At 38.0% G+C, this 24,943-nt stretch overlaps 1 protein-coding gene across 5 annotated transcripts in view; it reads right to left on the reverse strand.

Moving 5' to 3' along the window:
- Window positions 1-24,943, reverse strand: part of atrnl1a (attractin-like 1a) — a 338,833-nt gene that overhangs the window by 159,574 nt on the left and 154,316 nt on the right. For all 5 annotated transcript variants that reach the window (XM_025897448.1, XM_025897447.1, XM_005473721.4 and 2 more), the window contains 3 exons: window positions 8,580-8,674; window positions 6,705-6,783; window positions 3,374-3,531 (listed from right to left, as the gene is read on the reverse strand). In XM_025897448.1, the coding sequence (XP_025753233.1) occupies window positions 3,374-3,531; window positions 6,705-6,783; window positions 8,580-8,674 (332 nt within the window). The remainder of the gene's footprint in view (window positions 1-3,373; window positions 3,532-6,704; window positions 6,784-8,579; window positions 8,675-24,943) is intronic.

Below are 24,943 nucleotides of genomic sequence, written 5' to 3' on the forward strand. Positions count from 1 at the left end.
CCTAACAGTAACAGTCTTTTTAAGAACATTAACAAATACTTTGAGCTTCCTCAAATAGTATCAACGGTAGATTAATTGATTTTAACTACTTTATTCCTAATGTTAAATCTTCATTAAGGGTCTTTTTTTAATCAACTTATAAGCAGATAATAATGCACTGATAACAAGGTTTACTACGATTCTCAAAGCCCCCCATTTGCAGTAAGCACTATATGAATGAATGAATTAACAAAAATTAGAGCTACTGTAGTGTTGCATGCATCTCCTCATCCAAGTCTCCATCCTCAGCTGTTTCTCGACCTGCTGTCAGTCTTCCCCAGTCTGTCAATTAAAATGTCTCCACTTCCTCAGCACTGGACATTGTGACTGTAAGGTAGTCTCAACATCAGTTAGCTATCCTACCCGTCATCACTCTGCCCTAATTTCTCCATTCTTTCACTTCTTGACACCGTTCATCAGCCCACACTCCAGAACCTGCATGACAGTCATTTTAAAATATCACCACTAAAAGTCTACTTCAATTTAATGGATCATAAGGCTGGAGTGTGAATATTCAGTGTGTGTGGCTGCCGCCTGGAGATTTAATCCGGTGCTGCATAATTGATGGAGAGACACTGGAAAACTCACAGATCATTAAATGTGATAGCAGATTTGCCAAACACTTTTCAGAATAGTTTATGCTCAATGTCCTGTCAGGGCTATATGTTTTGCAGGAAGACAGCTCCTGAAAACTGTGAATGATGGTGATCATCATCATGACGCATACTTTGTGTTTTGAACATGTTCTTCTGAACACTGTTACTGACTCGCTCAGGCACACGTTTCAACACATTGGCTACGAAGTCCTTAGACATTATATTTCCCAACACTTTAAATCTTCAAGAATCTTTAAATGATTGCAACTTAAATGAGTCCATCCAAAAACTGTTTCATTTGGATTTGTAATGAGTAATTAATAGCTTCTTTTATCTTACACACAAGCCCTCAGAGAGCAATATTGTAATATTGTAATAAACTTTTGTTTTGTTTTTTTGGTTTTTTGTTTTACTTTTTATTGTTTTTCTTTAGACATTATACAGGGGGGTAGGGCGTAATAAACTGTAATTGTAATAAACTTTTGTTTCCTGAGCCAACAGAAGAGACATTTATTTGACAAAGACACTTTCCTTTGGAAACTGATGCTTGTCAAACTCTTGGTTTGCATATCTGCAGCATATGGTGTGTGAACAAAGCATATGAGGTAGACAGAGTCCCAGTAGATGTCAGATAATCAGAAACAAAAGAAAAAAAATACATGTTTTTACTTTTGTGAACTTTTGGTCTCTATGTAGTTAAACATGACAGAATGACTCAATCATTTCAGATTTTGCATGATGTATTGCATTTCTCATTAATTGATTAAGTTTATGATTCCCAAAGCTAAACTGATTTAAAGTGTAGGCAGAAGTTATTCATTCCAATAATACTACATTCAAAACATAATTGAATACAGAGAACTTGTGCAATGCACTTTTATAGATGACTAAAAAAATAAAAACCACTGAACAATGAACCTTTTTTTCTTCTTTTCTTGTTTGAGATCCAAACAAAGTCAACTTCAAGCATCCTTTCTGTTACATCACACTTTATCTCAAAAAACACACATCTGCATATGAACAGTGAGAATGTGTATTCAAAAGACAAGGTTTTAGTACATGAAGCTTTAGTTTTGTGGTTGTAATGAGCTTGAGTTCTATTGACCCTTCATGTTTGAGCACTCTCACCAGGTGGCAAGCAAAAGAGCGAATCCATTTGCTAAAATTTAGTTAAACCATCAATTGTCATCAGACAAAACTTTTTGATGTTCAGGTCTGCCTGATCTGCTTTCAATGCTTACTAGGAAAAAAAAATTATGCAATAGGTTTTTTTCAACCTCTTGGTTATTGTCCTCTGCAGAAAATATAAAAACATGTTTTCAATAAATTCATAATGAGAAATGTGGTTGTCAAAAATGGTGGGGCTGAATTGTCGTCTTGCCAATACATGAGCCAACCCACATGGCTGTGGTGCAACTGGGTCAAAGGGAATGGTGGCGGTTACTCATGTGCGTTTCATTTCATATGCCACCCAGAAACTAGTCCTGCTCAGGAGATGTTCCCGATGTAAATCCTATTGTAGGCCCAGTAGCAACAAAAAGAAGCACAGACTTTGGGTCCACATCAAATGCAGACACATGTGACGGTGCTGATTAACCTTCCCATCATGTCCGAGTCAAATCCGACCGATTTACAACTTAAAACACTCATAAATATTGTGTTTTACATCTGATTGCTTCAAGGCCTTATGATATTTTCCACACTATGCACTTGAACATATAAAAGAAAAATGTGCTCTCAACACACAGTAGAACTGTGACTGTGTATAGTATATTGTGGCATGTTGGAGCAGCTAGTTATGTCCCATCATGCCTCGGGAACATGTGTTGCCAGTTAAGACGATTAAACTATACTTGCATTTGTTTTGGCTACGTAACTCTTATGACAGTTCCTGTTAATTTTCTGGTGTAAATTCACTGATAGTTGTTGTTTTGATAGAAAGAGATGTTACACCATGAGTGAGTTCACATGTGGGGTTATTGACCGTCTGAAGCACAGTGTAACACAGTGAACCGTCCAATTAAAAACTCCCCCTTCCTGCTTGGGGTAGAATAACAGGCTCAACCTATGGGTGAGTTCTTTGTTGTTAAGATTCCTCACCTTGCCACGATATCGTACTGAATGTATTGATGATTTAAAGACCCGATAATGTAGCAGGTTCACAAGAGCAGTGGGAGGATGAAACAGGAAGTTTTGGCTCATTGCTGCCTTTTGAGGTTAAATTTGGAGGACTAGCTGATGAGTTCCCAGCATGCATCACAGTCAGTCTTCAAAATTAACACTATCATAATAATTATCATCATATCCAGTATCAATGGCAGACTAAACTGAAGAAATTATTGTCCATTCAAAATAATTGCAATAATAATCTCATACACCAGAGCTAAAACTCAGAATCAGAGCTGTTTTTTATTGCTTTAAAAAATTATCAATATTTTCTTGCATTTTTAATTTAATTTTATATTTAGTTGAAAAGCGTTGTGCCTCTTAACATACACCAGAGCTAAAACTCAGAATCAGAGTTGCTGTTTAGTTTCAGTATTTGTTTTAATCTATTTAGTAACACATTTCTAAACTGCTGATATTTAATGTTCAGAAAATGTATCACAATACAAACAGAAAAATCTGAAGGCATGTCTACATGGCTTACAGTCAGTTACTAAGTCAAATGAATATGAAGTCACAGCATTCCCAGCTCTCCTGCCTTTTCACATCCCTGCATCCCCATGTAACCTTACCTGGATCTTGATTGGCCAGCTGAAGTTGGACACATACACGTAGAAGGTGATGTTGTGGTGAAGTCTGAAGTTGAACTTTTCACTAGAGAAACTGTCACGGTGCTCTTTAATGTTCATCCTCGCTATGATGGGCATCTCCTCACCTGAGATGGTTCCAGCTGTGAGCAACAGAAAAAGGTTAAAAAAACAAATAAGATTTTTCTTCTATTTTGACAACAACCACTCGTGGCTTGTGGTGATAACTGTTTTCAATAACCAGTTTTCAGCAAACATGACAAACGCATTTATTAGCAAGAAGTTCATAACAGTCCATGAGAAGAGGTAAAAGGAACCAAATTTGCCTCCAAAGTCAAAAACATAACTTAGCCTTTGTACCTGCATTTGTAAAAATACATGGCCATGCATACGTAAAGCTGATAGCAGCACATTTCAATGATATTAAATGGGACATAAGCTCCCTTTGCTTCTGCAGCATTGAATTTGTTTCAGGGCCACCTAGAGGTGGAGACCAGGACTTGTTTTTAAGAAGAAGAGAGGCTATTCTGGATATTTATATTAAAGACAGTCAAAGGACTGGGAAAAAAAAGGTTTATGTAGTGTAATTTTATAGTTTCCTATAAATGTTATATAAAAAATATATAATTTAGTTATATAAAAAAACAGACAGATGAAAAAGCCCTAAAAAAAGAAAAAAAAGATTTTTTCTGGCGTAAAGTAATACCATTTCTTTAAGTCACCATATAGCGCCTTGAGGCGACTGTTGTTGTGATTTGGCGCTATATAAATAAAATTGAATTGAATTTGACAAATTGTTATTTGCATCAGTTTACATTAGCCAATATCCTCTGACTGGATGACTGAGACTTTGCCAGTAACATATAATTGTTTTTGTGGAGTTCTTTCCCCCAGCACACCTGTCTCTCCTGTGTGTAGATATTTTGAATGAAATTGATCAGATACATTTCATAATAACTCAAATCACAATGGAAATTACACAGATTTTGACAAAACATTGGTTATAAAACAGAGACATATGAAGACCGGTCTCATGTCAGCCTGGAGATTACAGCTCGGTTTTGCAGCGGTAAAAAACTTTTTTCTCCTTTTTTCCTACTTCATACTCAGCAGCCACATGAGAACACCACAATGAGCTACCCATCAGCAAGGCTGTTTTCAATCCGAATGTCCTTGTAAAGATAAATTTAAAACAAAAACTGGTAGCTGGACAGGTTGAGCGAAAACAGCGTGAATTTTAAAATGCCAAGGGGTGCCTTTCATCTCAAGCAGGCAAATTAACATTCACAGCAAAAGCATTATCATGACACCTTGCAGTAATTCAGTGAGCCTGTAAATTCCTCGCAGCACTGAAGAGGTCTGATTTCAGGATCCTTCGGAGCATTATCAGCAGTTCTGTGTTAATGGCTGAGTTTTCAGATGGTGTGAATAATATATTTCCACCTCCTGCTTTATCGAGGGCCATTAAACACTCTGCAATAGTCTGAAGACAATCACACACACACAAGGCGCAGAGTCCCAAAATGACTAGGCTGTGGGCCCCAAGATCCCAAGAGTGAGAAAGTGCTTTTATCTTAATTGGAATCAGGAGGGAAAATGTCTAAAATACCCTAATGCCAAAATTCTGAATATCCTTCTGATGTGTTTTGTCAAGAGGGGGAATCCCTGCGAGGCAAACAGGAAGTGGATCTGACCATTTTTGGACAAATCCTGACTGTGCGATAACATTACAGACTGACAGCTAAATAAGACAGTTTTGGAGACAGACTGGACCACTGTATCACAACATAGACATAGTAGAGAACTGACAAAAGATTTCAGTGGAGAGATGTCTAAAATGAAGGGAGTTCTTTAAATGTGTCTTTAAAGTGTTTCCGATTAGATCTATGCACAGTGTAAACGTGAGCAGAACTATGCTGGCAACAAAGCTAACAAGCTAACAGGAGAGTCACGAGCATGTCTGCTGCCCAGGGCTCTGCGTGACTAATATATATATTTTATTAACTCAAAAAAAGAAATGAAAGGAATTAAAAAATAGTTAGCTGAAGTCCTAATGCCAAGCACACACTGTGCTCACAGAGAGTCCTGAGTCGAGCACTAATCAGCTAAAATCAGTAACATTACTACTTCTATGTTAGCCCTGTAGGCGCTTTGATTCTTTTATTAGGGCCTTCATGAAACTGCTCTGTTTATTAAAAATGTCCAACAAAATTAATCACAGTTTTTCCTCTTAACATCTTAAATTGCTTGAAAACTCTGAAATTTGCACACATGACTAAACTGGTAAAAAAAGAAAAAAAATTATTAAAAGTACCACTTAGAAAATTTAGTTGCAGGCTTTTCACATCCATGCACAAAAGTCTGCAGCCCCAAAAAAGCCTCGTGCCCTAAACCCCCCACCCCTTTGTTTTTTTTGTTTTGTTTTTTTTAATTTACTGGGTAATTTTGGCACTTTTTTGGTTACAGACAGAGATTGTACTTTAACAAACCCCTCACCCACAGTTTATCAGATCAACATAACATGTGCTGCAATTTAAAGTTGAGTACAGTTTAATTTCCGATACAACACATTTAATAGGAGGTACTGAAAATAAGTACTGAATGAAGAATAAGTTCACCAAATTATTATTAATAATAATAACAACAATAATAGTAATAATACTATTATTTTATTTATAGGTGCCATTTGATTCTGATTAAGGAAAAATGCCACTCAAATGTGCAGTTTTAAATCAGCCCCCCAACTTGACCTGGCTTTAACAAACTGGTGATGAATCTGGGAGTGATACAGGGCAACATGACATTGATAGCTCAACTGTTTGAATTTCTTCTTTCTGGACACAGTCCCAAAATGTTTTGTTCCAGCAGTCGTCACTCAAATAAACAAATCATAGCTTTTATTCTGAGATAACATTGCGTGGATGTTTTTTTTTCTTGTGTTATGTTCATCTTTTTAAACCCCTTACTATCTGCAGATAAAATCTGTGTATGGGTACAAATAAAGGTACAGGTAAGTGGATATTGATGGCCGTGTTTTCCATTATCCATTATTATTAAAGTAGATAGAGCAAGCTATATGTAACGCTCATATGCAATATCGTAACGGGGAACATGCCTCGAGATATCTTCATGTCCACATTAAAGCTATTTGATGGGGCACAACCCAGTGTGTGTGAAGGAGCAAACATTGCTACCTGAAGATTTCTTTTTATTTATTATTTAATAGCAAGTGGATGGACAAGCCAAATTACCTTCAAGCAAATCAAGCAAAAGGAACTCTTTAAGAATAGTATGAATAAGTGTGTGTGCATCATACCGGTTGAACTTAAGGACCAGGTGATGTTCAGGTTAAAGTTGTTTGAGGCGTTGATGGACATATCCAGGTTTTTGTTGGCCTGGAAGAAGAAAAAAAAAGCAAGGTTGTGTTACTGGGCTGAAGCATGAAATCAAAGCTTGGGGACAAACTTTTTTTTCAAAGGTAGGTGAAAGATGGAGAACCTTAGGGACAGACCTAAGAAGGAATCAGCAAGAAACTGAGGCTAATTTTTATTTCTTTCACATCTTTTTTTGGTCTACGTACAAGTTTTGCAGTTCACGCTGTTGTTGGACACCTTCCCCAGGCTATTTACAGTACTTTAACTTGCTTTCCTTCAGCCAACAGAAGAACTATTTGCGAAAACATTTTTAACTTGAGCAGACTCGTCCTGGCCTCAACTCGTGTCACCTAGGGCAAATCTGAATCTGCTGGCCTCTTTTTGCATCGTTACATTGATTTTGTCTCCAGTGTTACCACTCTGAGTTGTATTTCAACACAGCTTTAGGCACAGAGAAGGAAAAACAGGTCAGATAAAAGTCAAGAGTTTAGACGTCTTCCTTAGTCTGACAACAGATTTTTACATTTGGAGGATATATGTTTTATAGATCCAAAGCTGTACACTGCCATAACATGCCTTCCTCTGTCTTTGTTTAAAGGATAATTATTTTTTTCATTTTTTCTACTATTTATAAGTATTGTTACAATGTCGGATGCTGATATAGAACATGGGCAGAGTTCATGAGGTCAGTGAATATATAAATAATCCCTGTAAGCAAGGGCACAGGGATTATACTGCTCTAAGCACATGATTTCTCAAGTTTTTAAATTTTTGTGCTGATCTGATGTCAGCTTGGAAACTTTCTTATAGTTGTCATAATACATGCACTTCTTTTTGTAGGATAGACTGCATATGAAAGATGACTGCCGGGTCTAAAAAGTGAAGCCAGTGTAAAAGCTTGTTAATTGAGCATTTGCTCTAACAGCCACCAGAGGGAAACTCTACTTGTTGCAAAAAGAAAGAAAAAGAGCATGCAGTTCCACTGATCTATCATTTAAGTAAAGTCATAGTGAGATTACGGTCTCAATCATTATTTTTAAGTCTTATTGAAAACTACATGACCCGCATTTTGCAAATTATGCTCCCATTTAATGGAAATGGATGAGGAAGAGGAGTGTATGTCTTAGAGCTAACTTGGTTTCTTACTTTAACTTTCACATCCAGTTTGAAAAGATGGCAATGAAAATGACAAATTTCCTACTTTAGCCTACAAGTCAGGATTTCAGTACCAGTATATGACTTGATGGTCACTATGACCAAATTTCTATGGAACGTATGGTTTCCAGTAGCCAACCAGAAAAGCTGTGGTGGTGGTGGGCAGCAATCATGAAGGATTAGGATCAATTTTAGACCTTATTTATTATTATTTTCATTTTATTTATTTTTTGGGAGGAGAGAGAAATCATCCACATTTCCATCAGTCTATAGGACAAAAACATAAACTGTATGTAGCTATGCATTACACAAAGTTAATGTACTGAAACTAGATATTTCAATTAAATTTATTTATATACCATCAAAACAACAGTCACGTCAAGACCCTACAATAATACAAAGAAAACATCAACAATCATATGACCCCCTATGAGCAAGCAGTTTGGAGAAGATAGGAAGGAAAAACTCCCTTTTAACAGGAAGAAACCTTCAGCAGAGCCAGGCTCAGGCAGGGGCGGCTATGGGTTTAACAAAAAGGAAAGTTTTAAGCCTAAATCCTAAAAGTAGAGAGGATAATGAAAGCACAGAGCTGGATACAAGCGTAACAGGCCACTCTTAAATACTAAAAATAATTAATGAACCTTAGCTTCTCTTCACATTACCTGTTCAGGTGTTGCCATAAAGTTGATGGCAGTGTAGTAGCGGTCATCTTCCTGAAGCAGACTGAAGGTAAACTGGTAATCGATCAACAGGTTATCTGATCAAGACAAAGACAAACAGAGGCACAAAACAGAAATGAGAAGTCTTGCGAACAAGCCAATCTTTTAGCAGTGAAACATTTTTAGGTATTTAGCTGCCTCTGATTTCAATAGTTTTCTCTTCAAGAATGGCATTACAAATAAAGGCTCCATCCTGCCTCATTTTATTGACGTCACCATCAAACACAGATTTATGAAAGTAAAAACACCAGAGGCACTGACGGTGAGTCGATATTCAATTAGATGAATAAGATTACAGTATTGGAGTTTTAGTCAAAGATCTCAATCAGTGACAAAATAAACAAGGTGTGCATATTTGAGTAAAAGCGCAGCCACACATGTATTTTATGAACCCGAACATGGCTGCTTTCATTGTGAATGCCAGTCTTTTCTATAAGCAAACAGGCCAATTGATCAGTACAACATGGGTTAGAGTTTAAACAATCATGTTCTCTCAGTGATTTAATAATTTCTGAAAGGAGCTCCTATTGAGCGTCTCGAGGCAGCTCTTTGTCAGCGAGACAATGAGCAACGTATGGAGAGAATCACAGTGATTCAACATCTGGATGGACAGCAGGAGCGACGCTGGGTCACCTTGTCTGCCTGTCAGGAGGGGTAGAAGGGGGGGAGGAAGGGAACTCTGAGGAAAAGAGAGAAAACACAGAAAGAGGAGAGAAAGCAGCTGTGTGGCCATGAGAGGATAACTGGTTGAGAGGATAATTTTTTAGTTAATCAGTGTAACTGCTGCCTGCTAACCCTTCAGGGGAATCCAGGTGTGTGTGTTTGTGTGTGCACGTATGCACATATACAAGGGAAAATGAGATTATAGCAGACTCGGGCACAACTTTTATTTTTAGGTCAAAGAAAAAGTTCATAGTTTTACTCTTTTTCTTCATAGTTTTTAACAATCTGCCGGAGCAGTTGTGTATTGTATTTCAGCACCAAATCTATCAGATAATTACCAGCAGGGAGACTGACATAATACATAAAACACTTCTTTTTTTTTTACCCAAACTCACATGCAAATCACAACATAAAACATCAAAGTCTTAAAATTGAACCAGTGCAACCAAAAAAACCTTAAGATCATGATGTAACCAAATAGTTTTATTTTATTCTTTTTTTTTGTTTTGTTTTTTGATCCAGGTAGTTAAATGTGTAACAATACCACAGATACCTTTAGTTTTTCCAGTAGCCAGTGAGACAGCAAAATAATATATGTGAGCTAGTGGTTTTCTTATTAATGACCTTTGGGCAAGACTTCAATCGCACTGTTTCCTACCCTTTACTGATTTAATTAGTTGAACTTGGAATAACCACACAAACCACGGGCTGCAGTTGCAAAGGTCCATGATACAAAGCATAAAAAGCCCCTTCTGCATCTGCTTCGAGTGATGCTGTTATCTCAGTTTCGTTCTGACCACTGTGTGCAAGATCTCCTCCACTGTGTCATTAAGGCGAACTTGAATCTGTCAGTGAAGGTTTTCAGTCAGAAAAGTCAGAAAAGCGTCTGGACTTCTTTAAGAAGTGAAGAAGCTTTTCGGATCAGAGATGAAACATCTTCAAGGAAACTTGTAGAAGTCCAGACGCTTTTCCTCAGACCATTCAACTTGAATTTGGACAAAGTCATAGGGAGACAAATCTGGCTAATGAGGCAGGTGTCTGTTGACTTTTCAATGTACTGTGTGCCTGCACACAATAGCACAAACCACACTTCTGGTGGTTTCTACCAAATGTTCTCTGTCACATGCCTTAGGTCTTTCCAGGAGAACACCATGTTGACAGTCGACATAAAAGTCGGGTCAGTTTGACACAGATGTCGATGATGGCTTCGGTCAGAATGGAACCTGCACTGACTAAAAAATAGTGACCACGCTGAAAGCAGACAACGTTGGAGAGAAGATTGAAAAAACTTAAAAACAGCTAAAAGTTTTGATTTTTATGGGCAGTGGCAGAATTAGAATTGATATAATATTTCTGCTCTTTCACAATTTCATATTCAATCTTACCATGTGACAAAAAGGGAAGGAAGTTAAACTGTTCTTACTGAAAGCTATTTTGTTACATTAGCAGTTTAAGCATTTTTATAAGTTGGCTGTAAATAATATGTAAATAATAATTTATACATTTAAAACTGTAATCTTTGTTTTTTATGATTGTTAATGCCTGCAAAACTTAACATTAGATAGTTTAGTAAAAAAAAAAAAAAATTACTTTTTAAAACAGTCACCTCAAGGCACCTTGTATTGTAAGGTAAAGACCCTACAATTTAAAAAAAAAAGCCCAACAATCAGATGAATTTATATGAGCAAGCACTTGGTGACAGTGGGGAGGAAAAACTCCCTTTTACAATGTATTGTAAAAACAATTTATACTCTGGATTAGTTAATGAGTTTTTTGCTCATTACGGACAACAGCAAATAAAATACTGACTGCTGCCAGCGCTACCCCTCATCCTACTGGTAGATACGCCTATGGTATCAAAATCCCACATCTCCTTGATATAAAGTTATTGCTTTCACAAGATTTTCAGAAAACTTGACCTCTGACTTTGAGGTTGAAGTCACTGAGATTTGAACTTATCCAAGACTTTTAGCAGATACACCTACGGTATCAATTTTAAGCTCCTACGTTGCCTTGTTCTCGAGTTATTGTATTCAGAAATGTATGTGTTCAGGCTCCCCACCTACCTGCCCAGTGATGACAGGACCCCATCGGACAGCTGATGGGGTAAAAAGGGGTTTGTAGCCCCACAGCACATCTGATGCAGAGTTACTGTGCGAATGAAAAAAAAGAACCGCCAGTGCTGTCGCACGTAAAATGTGACACTGAGTGGCAGGAGTCAGCAGAGACGCTGTGAAAGCTTTCAAACGACACAGCAGAAAAACTTTGTGTCACTCGCTGTAAAAAAAGAGAGATGTTTAGTTACTACTTTCCTTTCAGCTGTGGAATCCTGGGGCGTCTCCAAGACGAAAGCAAATTATGTTTGACAAACAGCCCTGTTTTGTTCAGCCTTCATGGCAAGTTAGCCCGAACAGCAGATATCATCAGATCAAAGACAATATTTTTCCTTAACATCTTTCCCGTCCTCCCTCCCTTCCAGGCAGACGTGCACTGCTGCTGCTCAGTTGTTTATCCCATAAGGGTCGTCAGTACAACTTCACAGTATTTGGGTTTTTTTGTCTTTTTTAAACTTTGTAAGTAGGATAAGGACTTGTATGCGTGTGTGCATGAACCGAGTATTCATGTATTTACCTCTCAGTCCTCACATCCAGTATGTACATTTCCTGTACATGGATGGTTGCATGCATCTTTGTTTGTTTACATATTTGTCTGTATGGTTAATCAAGGAAACAAGTAGGAAAAAAAGCACTAAAACAATTTCTGCCAGTCCCTCTGTGTATTTCCAATATGTTTGATTTCAAGCCTAACAAGAAGAAGAGCATCATGCAGGTTTAAAAGTTCGTTTCATTTCAGCTAATTACAAATCCCATCTGAGAAATCTGACAGCAGTTAGACAATCTCAATTACAAGTGTGCATGTGCAAATTCTCACTCCAAATGAATCGTATCAATGTGTCACTAAAGGTATTAGCACCCCCCACAGCAAAAAAAATTAAAAAACAACTGAAATAGAAATAGTCCATGTCAATTTCTCAGGTTCACAGATGGATGATCTTATTACCATAGTATGTAAGCTGATTCAGCCTTTATGAAACTAAACACTGTGATGAGAAATGAGAAGACAGATGAGGAAGCCCTCACCCAGAACATAATCTGATATTCCAGCAGTCTGTTTCAAATAGAAATTCAAAACAAGCGTGAACTCACCTACAATGTCAGGCTGTCACAATCTCTTGCTGGGGTTTCATTTAATGCTTGTTAACAACTCATTATTTCCCATTTGCAACACTTTCCTGACAGAGCACAGGCCAGATATTACAACATCACCTCACTGAGAAAACAAGTTAAACCTGGGTGAGTAAACACTTGGACACAATGGATTCAATATCAGACCCGAAAGGAGCTCAAGGTGCTTAAGGTAATACATGCATGAGGTCAAGTGACCTTGATCTCGTAGAAGCTCACTGAGCCTTAACAATACAAAAATCAGAGGTGGAAGCAAGTAGCAAAGTGCACAATCACCAGTGTTTCAGATGCATCCAAAAACACTCAAATACATGTGAAAATACATAAAACAATACATATTAAAGGTGGTGATATCATAGAAAGAGTACAACTACATGATGCGCAAAGTTCTATATTCTAAAAATATCACACCATGCTAGCTCTACATCATCTTACTTCCTCAACAATGTAACGCAAAATTCAATTCAATCAAGTTTGATTTATATAGCGACAAATCACAAGGACAGTTGCCTCAAGGTGCTTTAAAACAATGAAAACAAGTGTGTTTTTAAAGGACTGGAAAAGAGCCATCATTTTTTTCAATATACTTTGCAAATAAAAGACATTAAGTAACAAACCTTTTGGAAATAAACTTTTCCAAAAGTTTTTACCTGCATTAGCTTAGCTAAAAAGTGATCGACTTCCAAGGTCTCATTTTTCGCTACAACAAAGCAATTATTACTATTATTGATGCCATTTCTGTTAATGTTAAATAATGCACATGGACATGTACTTATACTCCTATGCAAAGAATAATTGTTGTAATTATATTATATAACTATAAAAAAAGACTACACAGGTAACATTCTCCATCCAGTCAGTTTTCCCAATACTGTTAATAAGCAAATGTCCATGATGTACTATTAGCAAATTGTCATATAAAGATACTCCATAGGACTTGTATATACTGGAGCCTAGTACAGCATAAAAAGTTGTGTGCACTGTAATCTCAGACTGTAATTAAAATGTTTGCACTGTCTAGTGTGTATATACTTCCAAAATGTCACAGGCTCATAACTATGTATCAAACTAAGTGAACCTCAGTGAAAGTGATCTAAAATAAGTCAGAATATTTAATAGCCTGTCAAGGGTAACTATTGGATTGCAAAAAAGGTTTTTTGGCCTGATAGGACCAATTAGTCTACGTTGGATAGGAGTTAAGACAGACTGCCTGTCAGCGAATATTAAGGCGTCTTGGACGGACGCCACGTCGTGGCCTAATGAACGGCCTTCGGCCAGCAATGCTGTTGCTCCCTGATTACTGCCATGCAGCTGCTTTGAGGTTTGAAGTGGCTACAACATTCTCCAATTTATATTTCATTTGTCTTTGATGTCACATCACCACAAGAACAAATCTAGTGATATCTAGAAGAAATGGGGATATGACAAAGTAACCGTCCTCAATATTCTCCCATCACCGGTTCATATTATAGAAATTGCATCACTATTCAGTCTCGTTTGTTGGTGTCTATCATTAATTATCCCTTAATCGTGAGTGTGATACTGTCAGTAAACACGGGAGCCACTTTGTTCGGCCTGACTAGGCTTTCCCAGCAGGCCTGAGGGTAGCAAGCGCCACTGACTGTGGAGTGACTGATGTTAGCTTTTAATTCAAGGGACTGCTGTTCTTCCCAATGGAAGTGGTGGGACACTTGGTGGCCATTCCTAATTAGACATCCCTTGTAGCTGACTGTGATAGAATGTGACAGTGGTTCATTAAAGCGTTGTCCTGGTGATGCCTCCTCATAAATGCTAGTCTGACTGGGGGCAAACTCATTAAATAGCAAAGTTGCTTTTCATCAATGATCTGCTGGTTCAATATGACAGTGTTAACTGAACCAAAGCATTGCTCTCTGCTCTCCATCCCCAAGTGACATGAGAAACTCTGCCATCACCAGTCAGACGCTCGCATTCGTCAGCCTGAAAAAAAGATTTCATCAAGAAGAATTTTTGATTGTTTCTTTACCATACATGTGCTGTAAACTCTGTGAAAATTAGACTTCTAGGACAAAACTTTGCTCTCTGTTTGCATTATAAGATGCAGTGCTTAAATGATAGAGATGATATTATTATGCCTCTGCGCCAGGAAGGAAGCTCTGGCCAGAGGCATCAGAATGGCCATTCATCAAGTTTTATATTCTTTTTCTTTAACACTTAGGGGAAATTTCTTCAAATTTTGCACAAGGATGGATCAATTATATTTTGAAGCAGGTCACCTTGAGGTGACTGTTGATGAGATTTGAAGTGTATAAATAAAATTGAATTGAATTTGACAATAGGTTGGTGAAAACCACCTTGCAGCTGCATTGGTCGTTAGCAGATTGCCTTGAACACAGTAGTAGTGAAACTGCAAAAAGTGCAACACAGACCGGAAACAAACGTAAAAGCTGTGCCTTTTGAAGTGTGTTGGCTACAGAGATGTTTACAACATTCTCCCTTTCAAGTTTGCATTGCCTTTTCTCAGATTTTACTACCACTTGACTAGTATTTGGTAAGTGTTTGTAGGCAAGTTGGCATCTTCCTTGCAAACAGTAGGTGACCATGGCAATCTGCTAGTGACCAAAACAATCACAAGGAGGTTTTTGGTTTACCAAGCAACAGGTCAATTTGACTGTATGGTAACTTCCAGGAACCACTCACCAATCAGACGGGAATTAGACAGCAACCCTCAGCAAACTCCCAGTGGTTGTATCACATCCAATATGCTGTATTTAAACACATTAAACAACCCATGTGCACATGATGTCACACAAAAAGAACCCATGTGACCATGATGTTGTACAAGAACAACATCATGTGTGCATGACAGCCATAAAAAAGCAAACCTCCCGCAGCAATGTTTAATTATTTGTTTAATTCACTGCAGTTTACCAGAAGAGGATTTCTGAGTTAAAACTGTAGATGACTGAACGAGCTTTCAAGCACCAGTCCATCTTCCTGAAAATTTAGGTCAAACTTAAGATTGAAACAACCAGAGATAACGCGTTACTGTAATCTGATTACTTTTTTCAAGTAACGAGTAATGTAAGGGATTACTATTGCAAAAACGGTAATTAGATTACCGTTACTTTCACGTAGGAACGCTGCGTTACCGCGTTACTAAAACCGTGATTTTTTGCGAGAACGTCTCATGACAGTGACGTAAGCGAGTGCGACGTTCGTGACAACAGCTGTCTGCAGATCATAATATATCGAGTGCGGGACAGAGTGTAGCATGCAGCGTTTAAAGCGTGGAAGTACTGACCTTATTTTGAGTTTGAGTCCATAAAAAGTGACAAAAACATTAGTGTCCGTTGTGCGTGGGAAGAAAACTTCTTTTTACAGCGAAAAAACCCCTAAACTTCCAAGCAAGCACCGAGTGTACTACGACGTAATGTGAAATTCACAGAGAAACTCGCGGATTCTTCCACTGACCGCTGCAGCACACCTGCACCAGGGTAAACCTCCTCCGCCTACCCCAGTCCTGCTTTACAGGTGAAAATAGAGCAACAGGACCGCTAGTCTTTGATTTTATTTATTTTCTGCTGTGTTTTACTTGCATCTATTTGAAAGAGTGAGTGTAAACACAAAAAAATATTTTATGTGCTGGAATGTGCAGAAAATAGGTTTAAATGTTAAACAAATTTCTTCCAGTCAGAGAATGTTGCATATAATTTAATTTTTGCTTGATGCATAAAGTTAAAAGATTAAAACTAATAAAACAAGTTTTAAAAAGAGACTTTTCCATTTGATTACATTTTGTATGATGAATTATGCAGAAAAAGTAGAATTGGGCTGAAAGATCTATCGCTTTATCACCTATTCAGGTTGTAAATCGTGTTTTTAAAAAGTAACTAAGTAACTAAGTAATTGATTACTTTTGAAAATAAGTAATCAGTAAAGTAACGGGATTACTTTTTGGGGGAAGTAAGCAGTAATTAGTAACTGATTACTTTTTTCAAGTAACTTGACCAACACTGGAAACAACACATAATGTCCAGTGATCCTGTTTACAGCTGACATTGAAATAGTCTGTACAAATGAGTAAGAGACTAGCAGAGGCAGAGAGACAAGGGAGCAGATTGCTAAACATGTCTGATTCAGAGCAGATGCCAAGGGTGCCGGACTTGTTATGACACTCAGCTGTTAGACCTTGAGTAGCTGCTTGGTTTAGATAATGGCTTGCTGCTCACCTTTAAGAAGTTTGAGGTGAGTACTTAACCCCTTTTCCTGGACTTCTGATGCCCTGTTAAGTATTTTGTGTAAAGGTTGCTGCTCCTTAGCGTAGATGGTCACTGCCACATAAATCCAACCTTTTACTCTGCAGAAGCAGCCAAGAAATATTTTATTTAAATGCAAGTATCATGTACACTACTTATGGCTGTCCCTTAAGAGGCCAATTGTGCCTTTAATCCCACCCCAGACTTTACTGGCTTAAACCTCTTAAGCGAAACAATGCTTGCAATAAACTGAAAAGGTAAATATCTCCTTGAATGTGTTTTGAGTGAAAATTTCAACCCTGTTGTGACTACAGTGATGCTAACTAGGTGCATCAACCTAATTCAAGGGGAAAAGGAGGGTATTGAAGCAGCTGTGACTGCTCTTGTACACAAAACAATCTTATCAAAAGCTATTTTATGACCTATAGTTAAATAAAGCAACCTCTGGCCGCTGTGTACACAAACTCGTGTGAGTCGGTGCAGACAGCTTTAAATGTGGTTTTACAGTAAATCTTGCTGTACTGGATTATGGAAGTTTTCTGATGCGTTTATTATTGGTGTATGTTAACTTGAACTAGGATATTTTCCTAAACCTCACATAGTATATATATTTCTTAGGCAGTTAGCACTGTTACCTTGCAGCGAGGTCCTGGTTTCAAACTCAAGCTAGGGCCGAACATTTCTCAGTGGAATTTTCATTTTTGTGGGGGGAATTTCTCCATTAAAACATGCTAAACTTATTTTTGTGTCACTATGCCTTTGACTAAGGTCCTGGCTTATAACTAGAGGTCCACAGGGCTGCTGGGTAGTTCCCCTGGCCTCTGTTTCTCATCCTAAAGAAGTGGCTGAAAGCAGAAAATTGAATTTCTGTATGGGGAAATTACTAACATTTTCATAACCAAGTAGTTTTCTTTCCTAAGCCTGAAAAGCAAGTGAAAGCAAAAAAAATTTAGACATCAACTCAGTGCTTCCATTTGCCAATATAAGATGGGGGGGAAAAAAGAAGAAAAAAACTGTATCATCATTTTGATTTGAGAACTTGGGAGTTCTTTGTTATTTACACAAAAATGGAAAAGTAAGCATATAAACTGGTTTCTTTTTGCACTTTATAAACATAAAGGTTTAAATACACATCCTTTGATTACTCGCATGGCTAATACTCCCAACACTGGCTCCTTAGATTCCAGTTAATCTCTCTGCTGTCAGCTGTCTGACAGCTTTTCACCATTTCTCCACATCAATAGACATCCACAGGTGGTGCAGCTTTACCAAAATTCTACTGTAAATCTGTCCAAATCTCCAGCACAGGGTGTGCTTCCTCTCATGTACTCTGCATGTAATTTCACATGATGGAGATGAAGCCTCTCTTATCAGCAGCTTCCTTCCAATGACATTTAAAGCTAATATTGACCTCTCCCACAATTGTAGCTCCTTTCCTCAAAGTACAAGGAAAGAGATGGCTTTTAAATCTGTAATTTATACACTCACTCTCTGCATGTGTGCACAGAAAAGGCTGCGGTGTGCTTTCATGCGTGCATAGCCGAGTGTGCTTGCTCTTATTCAAACAGAGCCAACTCCATTTCATAAACAGCAGAAAAGATAAAACCACATTAATGACAGAACATAATGGAGTCGAACATGCAGCACCTAGGTGCAGCCATGGTGATATTAAGGACCCCTGTACATACACACTAACAACACTTAAAACTTGCACCTGTGCATTTCTATGTCTGACTATATATATATATATATATATATATATATAAAAGCATTATCCAAAGCTCTTCACACTACTGAGTAAGGGCATTGCATTGGTGCCATCTAGTGCCTTCAATCTTTAGTCTTAAAGCCAGCAGACTGGATAAAAATATACAATCTATTAAGAGTCAAATAAAATAGCAATTGTTTGAAAAGCAATCACTGGGGTAATATTATCCTTCTGGCCTATTGAGCATATATTTACATATTTTCACATATTTACTTATTTGTAGTAGTGTATTTATCCACCTAGGTCAGCTTTGGTGTGAGATATTGAGTTTCTGGATACTCACTGTAGAGTGTCTGATTTGATTTTGACATAAAGGAACTAAATGACATTTGCTTGCTGGTCAGAGACAGCTGCAAGACTGGGACAAATCAATTGGCAGTGTCTGGGGATAAAAAGCAATTAAGACAAGGTGGATGAACCAAAAAAATAAAACAAAAAAACTGCTGTTCCTTAAATGGCCACTTGAGGCAGACTCCAAAAGCAAGTCAGTTCCCTGGACTCCCACGTTAGAATAACCCTAACTCTGCAGAGGAATAAACATGTTTACAACCCAGTGCAAAAATATTTTAGTACCTTTAAAGGTACACTGTGTAAAATATGACCACTAGATTTCAGTAGATTGCAGATTGCTGTGAACTAATTTCTGTTTTCTTACACCTCCCCATTAAAGTGTATAATCCTAGAGGAAAAAACATGTTTTAGTAAGCCAAGAGAGATCAGAAGCATTAAATGCAAGTCTGTACTCCATAACAGCCACATAAGGACGCTTCGCATGTCTCCATAATGCTGCTGCTGGCCAACGTGTTTCAACATATTTGAATAATCAACACTTAGCAATAAATCAAGAATAAATCTGATATATGTAAATTAAATATTTTATATTATCAAGTCTATCACTCTAGAGCTCTACTTCAGTTCAGGAGATGAAGCTTGAACTGAGGAGGAAGATTTTTTTATCCAGGTGCCGGTCTCATTATCTTTTTCTTTCACATTATTACTTCTTTGGATAAAGGGGACCCCTTCTCAAATAATAAACATAGGTATGATCCTTCATATCTTGAGTTTGAAGGTGCTAAGTATCTGACCAGTCTCCAGCCACATACATAAAATGTAATTTAGTGGAACGAATTTGAATCACAGATTAATTCTGAAGTTCATGAGAATGCATCATTTTGCTGGAAGATGTTACCACACACTAATCAATGTATATTACATAGCCAAAAGTATTTGCTCATCTGCCTAAAATTGTCCAAAAGGTCTTGGTATGCTAAACCATTAAGTGTCTGTTTCACTGGAACTAAGAAGCTGAGCCTAACTCTTGAAGAAGCAAGCTCACGCCATAACCTCCCCTCTACCTCACTTCACACTTGGCACAGTGTAGTTAGACAAGTCCTGTTCTCCTGACAAGTACAGAACCTCAATTGGCTCATCAATCAAAAGGCTCATCAATTGCCAAATGATTGTAACTCCCGAGAACACGTCTTCGCTACTCTAGAGTCCAGTGGCAGCATGCGTTACAGCATCTGATGCTTTGCATTGTGCTTGGTGATGTAAAGCTTGGATGCAGCTGCTCAGCCACTGGAAGCAATTCCATGAAGCTCTCTTCGCAATGATGTTGAGCTAATCTGAAGGCCACATGAAGTTTGCAGTCTGTACTGATTAACTCTGCAGAAAGCTGGTGCCCTCTGCACACTATCCACCTCAGCATCCGTCGACCCTGCTCTGTGATTTTAAGTGACCTACCACTGGCTGATGTGCTTTTGTTCTCAATCGCTTCCACTTTGTTATAATACTGCTAACAGCTGATTGTGTTATATTTAGTAGTGAGTACCACGGTGAAATTCACAGAGCACGTCATTTATTCATGTTTGTAGAAGCGGTCTGCATGCCTGGGTGCTTAATTCTATACACCTGTGGCCATGGAAGTGATCAAAACACCTGAGTTTAACAGTTTTGATGGGTAAGTGAATACTTTTGCCAGTATAGAGTATATGTACAGGATGATAACTTATTTTTTCCTATTTAAAATCCTCAAAAAAGATACTGACTGTACCTTCAAAGCAAACTGTCCTCTTTCCAGGCAAAAATAACTGCGGTGTGATCGAACTTTTTAACAATAATTAATTAATTTCCAAAATTTTAGCTGGTTTGTTTCTTTAACTGACTGTTGCCTTTCCTTGAAGGGCACAATGGTGCAAACCGCTCAGTCAAAGCATATCAAGATAAAAGTTTCCCAGCAGCAAAGGTGAGAGTATGCTGCTATCCTTTCTTGAACAGACCTTGTTTTGCGATCAAAGGCATTCCTGATGTTACCAGTGCAATTGATGGCATGACTCTTCTGATTGCTGTATCCTTTCAAGCCTCCCTCATTCAAACAATGATAGCCTCACTCAAACTAGAGGGTTATTGACATTGACAGGACTTGAACTTGATTGTAGTGTGTTATAATATAAGAAGCGATGATGGCAATTCATAGACTGAACGTGCGTATGTATTTATGCACAAGTGGTTGTGAGAGAGACAGAGAAGATGCAGACTGAATGAGAATGGTTGTGTGCCACAAAACATCTGTTTTGTCTGCAGCATTCCTCCTTCGTTTGCCCTTTGAAAGGAAAACCAGCAATTTGTTGCAAATGAGATAAGTCAATGTGATCCTTGCTAGCATCTGGAAGCAGGAAAACAAAGTTGTGGAGCGGAACAAAACTTTGTTTCTTTATCCATTTCAAAAGTAGGAAAATATTTGCAACCAACTGTCACACAAAGATGGTGTTTTTTTTCTTTTTCAAAACTTCAATATATGAGTCCAACTATTGAGAGATGGTTATGGCATATTTCTACATTTGCCTCAGACATGCAGTAGATATGATGCTTTGGTGGTCAAGCAAATAAATAACAATAACTGGACTCTCTCTCAATCAAAAGTGAGGCACATATTGGTGTTAAAATTGGATCTGACTTTTATTTCATGAGAAAACCTTCAGGTTCATACTCGTTTTTGCTCACGAGAGGGCAAAACAACACAGTGATGCAGTTATTTTGATACTAACATCTACCAAAAAGTTTACTACCAACTAAGAATGTCTATTTTGAGCCAAAAATATTAGATAGATATTTGCTGGAAAATATTCAATTACTCTTTGAAAATCACTCACCCCACTAGATTCTCAAATGACTGTATAGTTGTGGTAAACTTGCTACATGACATGCTAGGAAGGAAGGAAGCTTGATTCCTTGTCAGGGCCAGAAATTTGATTTTAAAATTCAATTTTAAGGTAAAGGACCAAATCTTAATTTGCAGTCTACCTAAATTGGGTCATGTTTTCTTAAAGAGATTCTTCTTCTTTTGACTCCTCTGCTCCGTTTATTAAGGGTCAGCACAGCACAACACACTCTCTCCTGCTCATACCTCCATCTTTCCAGGCTCTCTTCCACCTGCTCTCAGCTCTCACTACAGCTCACAATATCATCTGAATCATAGTCCACGAGAGCCCTTCCAGGCCTCTCTGTCAACCTGTCCAAGATTCTCAGAGCAGATCGTGATGTAAACCCAGCCTGTGGCTGTGGTTCATCAACTGTATCCCTCTGTAGTTACTACAGCTCTGTTTTCTCAAAGAGATTCAATCAGTAAACATTCTAGACACAACTGGTAAACAACAATGCAAATTTGTATTCAAGTTACAATTAATTTTTCACCAAAATGCTATGAAATGTACTTAATGTACCTCAGACATTGTTTCGCATTTTAAACTCCATTGTTGATCCTCATACGTCCACTTGCCTCACACCTTCTGTCACCCTTTGCAATGACTTTTTATGTTTCTTTGTTAATAAGATTTCCCTTCTGCAGTCTGTCATTCCACCTCCACCTTTAAAACCCTGTGTTCCTCTCCCGTGCCAATCTGCCTTTAATCAGTTTGAGCTAATTTCTCTTTCTCAGCTGCATGAAACAGTCTGCAAGGTCAAGTCCACCAACTGTTCCACTGATGTTATTCCCTCTCGTCTTCTGAAACAGGTCCTGGACTCAGTTGGACCTTTCCTTCTGGTCCTGATCAATGCCTGTCTCAGCTCTGGTTGTTTCCCAACACTCTTTAAGCATGCTGTTGTTCAACCTCTCCTCAAAAAGCCTAACCTGGATCCATCTATACTCTCTAATTATAGGCCCATCTCCAATCTGCCCTTTCTGTCCAAAGTATTGGAACGAGTGGTCACAACCCAACTCCTATTCAGTTAAATGCTAAATGGATTTCAGGCCTTTGGCCTGGAATCAATACTGTCAGGTGTGTTGATGTGTTGATTTCTATTCCTCTCAATACTAGTATTGAGAGGAATAGAAATATTTTCCTGCTATTATTTGCTGCTACTTTTATAATCATCATTACCATTTCATGATTGAGGGTGATGTTGCTTTCACAGATGCAGTTAGATGTTCAAATATATTGGTATTATATTAGTCTTTATTGCAGGTCCAAGAAGAACCACTTTAAGCTGTTGAGTTGAATTTATAATCTTAAATGTTTGTATGCAGACTGCATGGTGAAAGAAAAGGCCCCACGTAGAGTAACTTCAAAATGAGACAGGAAGTTATAGGCTTTTGAAGTTGCAGGCTTCTGCAGAAGTGAAACTGAAACCAGAGTTTAACTGCAAGTTAAGAGCAGGGTGTTATTATCAGTGATGGGAATAACGGCGTTACAAGTAACGGCGTTACTAACGGCGTTACTTTTTTCAGTAACGAGTAATCTAACTAATTACTATTCCTATCGTTACAACGCCGTTACAGTTACTAACAAGGTAACGCGGTCCGTTACTATTTTTCAACAAACAGTTGAAGCTGTGTTCAGTTCACCGCATCTTGTATCAGCTGCAGGAAGTAGCTGTAAGTAATCTGGGCGCTACAGCTTTAAGCAGCTGCGCGCTCCCGCACGGACGGTAATCACGATCACTGTCTAGCACAACACCTGGAGCTAAGGAGGCAAAACAATCGCATGAGTGCTGCTGTTTGACTGAGGAAGAATAAAGTAGTCGTGGTAAGCCAATCACATGACCACTTAAAGACAAAGCAACAAGGTGCTAGTTTATAAATTGTGTCGATAGGCCACGTAAAACCAGAGTCATGATAAACGATATATACGCGGCGTTTTTTCCTCAATAGTTTCGCCACGTTAGCGCTAGCAAGCACTCTCTGCTTATGAGCAAAAAAACAAAACAAAACAGGGGAAGTTTTAGGAGTGACGGAGAGAGAAAGAGAGAGGGAGAGAGAGAAAGAGGGAGAGAGAAAGAGAGAGGGAGAGAGAGCAGGAAAAGAGAGAGAGAGAGAGAGAGAGAGAGCGAGTTTTGAGATGTGAGATTTGTGACGTTTAGCATGTTTGGAGTGTGTAGTTAATGTGTTGTCTTGTGTAGTTAGTGTGTAGTGTTGTGGATAGTTTTGTGTTGTGTGTCAGAACAATGAGGCGACTGCTGTCTCCAGGTAGAAACAGCAGTGATACACCTGCTGCTGTCAGACCTGCAGGTATCAGGCTGTGATGTTCTCCTTTATTGTAGACAGACATTTTTGGAGTGGCACAAATAGTTTGTGTGGCATCTTATTGAAGAACAGCTGATTGTTCTGTAAATAGTTTGAAATGGTTATTTAAAAAAAGGGTAAAAGGTAAATGGATGCAAATAACTTTGTTGTTTGCAAAACTTGTGCATAGGATTTTAAAATTGACAATTAATATTTGCATTTGAAGTTATAAAATATGATTCATTAAACATGTTTATGGTTGTTACAGTAAAAATATAACTTTTTCTACTCTGATTTTATGTTTTTTGTCTGATTTTAGATCAATTCTGGTTATACAGTATGACAAAATGAGAACATAACTGTAAATTCAGGCACGTGAGGTTGCGCTAAAAAGAATGATACCAAACAAGGCAAAGCAAATAGTTTTTAAAGGTAAAATGTGGAGAGAAAATCAAGAGTAGTAAAAAAATGGCCAATTATACCCTGGACGCCAGAGGGTTAAACGTTCTTTGTTTTTTTTTTAAGTAACGCAATAGTTACTTTTCCAAGTAATTAATTACTTTTAGAATATTGTAACTCAGTTACTAACTCAGTTACTTTTTTGAAGAAGTAACTAGTAACTATAATTGAATTACTATTTGAAAGTAACTTGCCCAACACTGGTTATTATGCATGTATCGTTGATTAACACACACACTTAGTTAGAAGGATCACTGATAGGGGAAAATTCAAATTGTGTTGCTTGGGGTTGCTTTTAGACTATATTAGGAGGAGCAAACATATTGGCAGATCTGAGATCATCATTCGAGTGTGACATTTAGGCCAAAAGTCACTCATAGTTTAGCTGTATGAGCTCGGGCCTTATGTCTGGCTATGACAGAGGTGGGAGGTGA

This window comes from Oreochromis niloticus, linkage group LG13 (genome assembly GCF_001858045.2).
Source record: "Oreochromis niloticus isolate F11D_XX linkage group LG13, O_niloticus_UMD_NMBU, whole genome shotgun sequence".
Classification (NCBI taxonomy): domain Eukaryota; kingdom Metazoa; phylum Chordata; class Actinopteri; order Cichliformes; family Cichlidae; genus Oreochromis; species Oreochromis niloticus.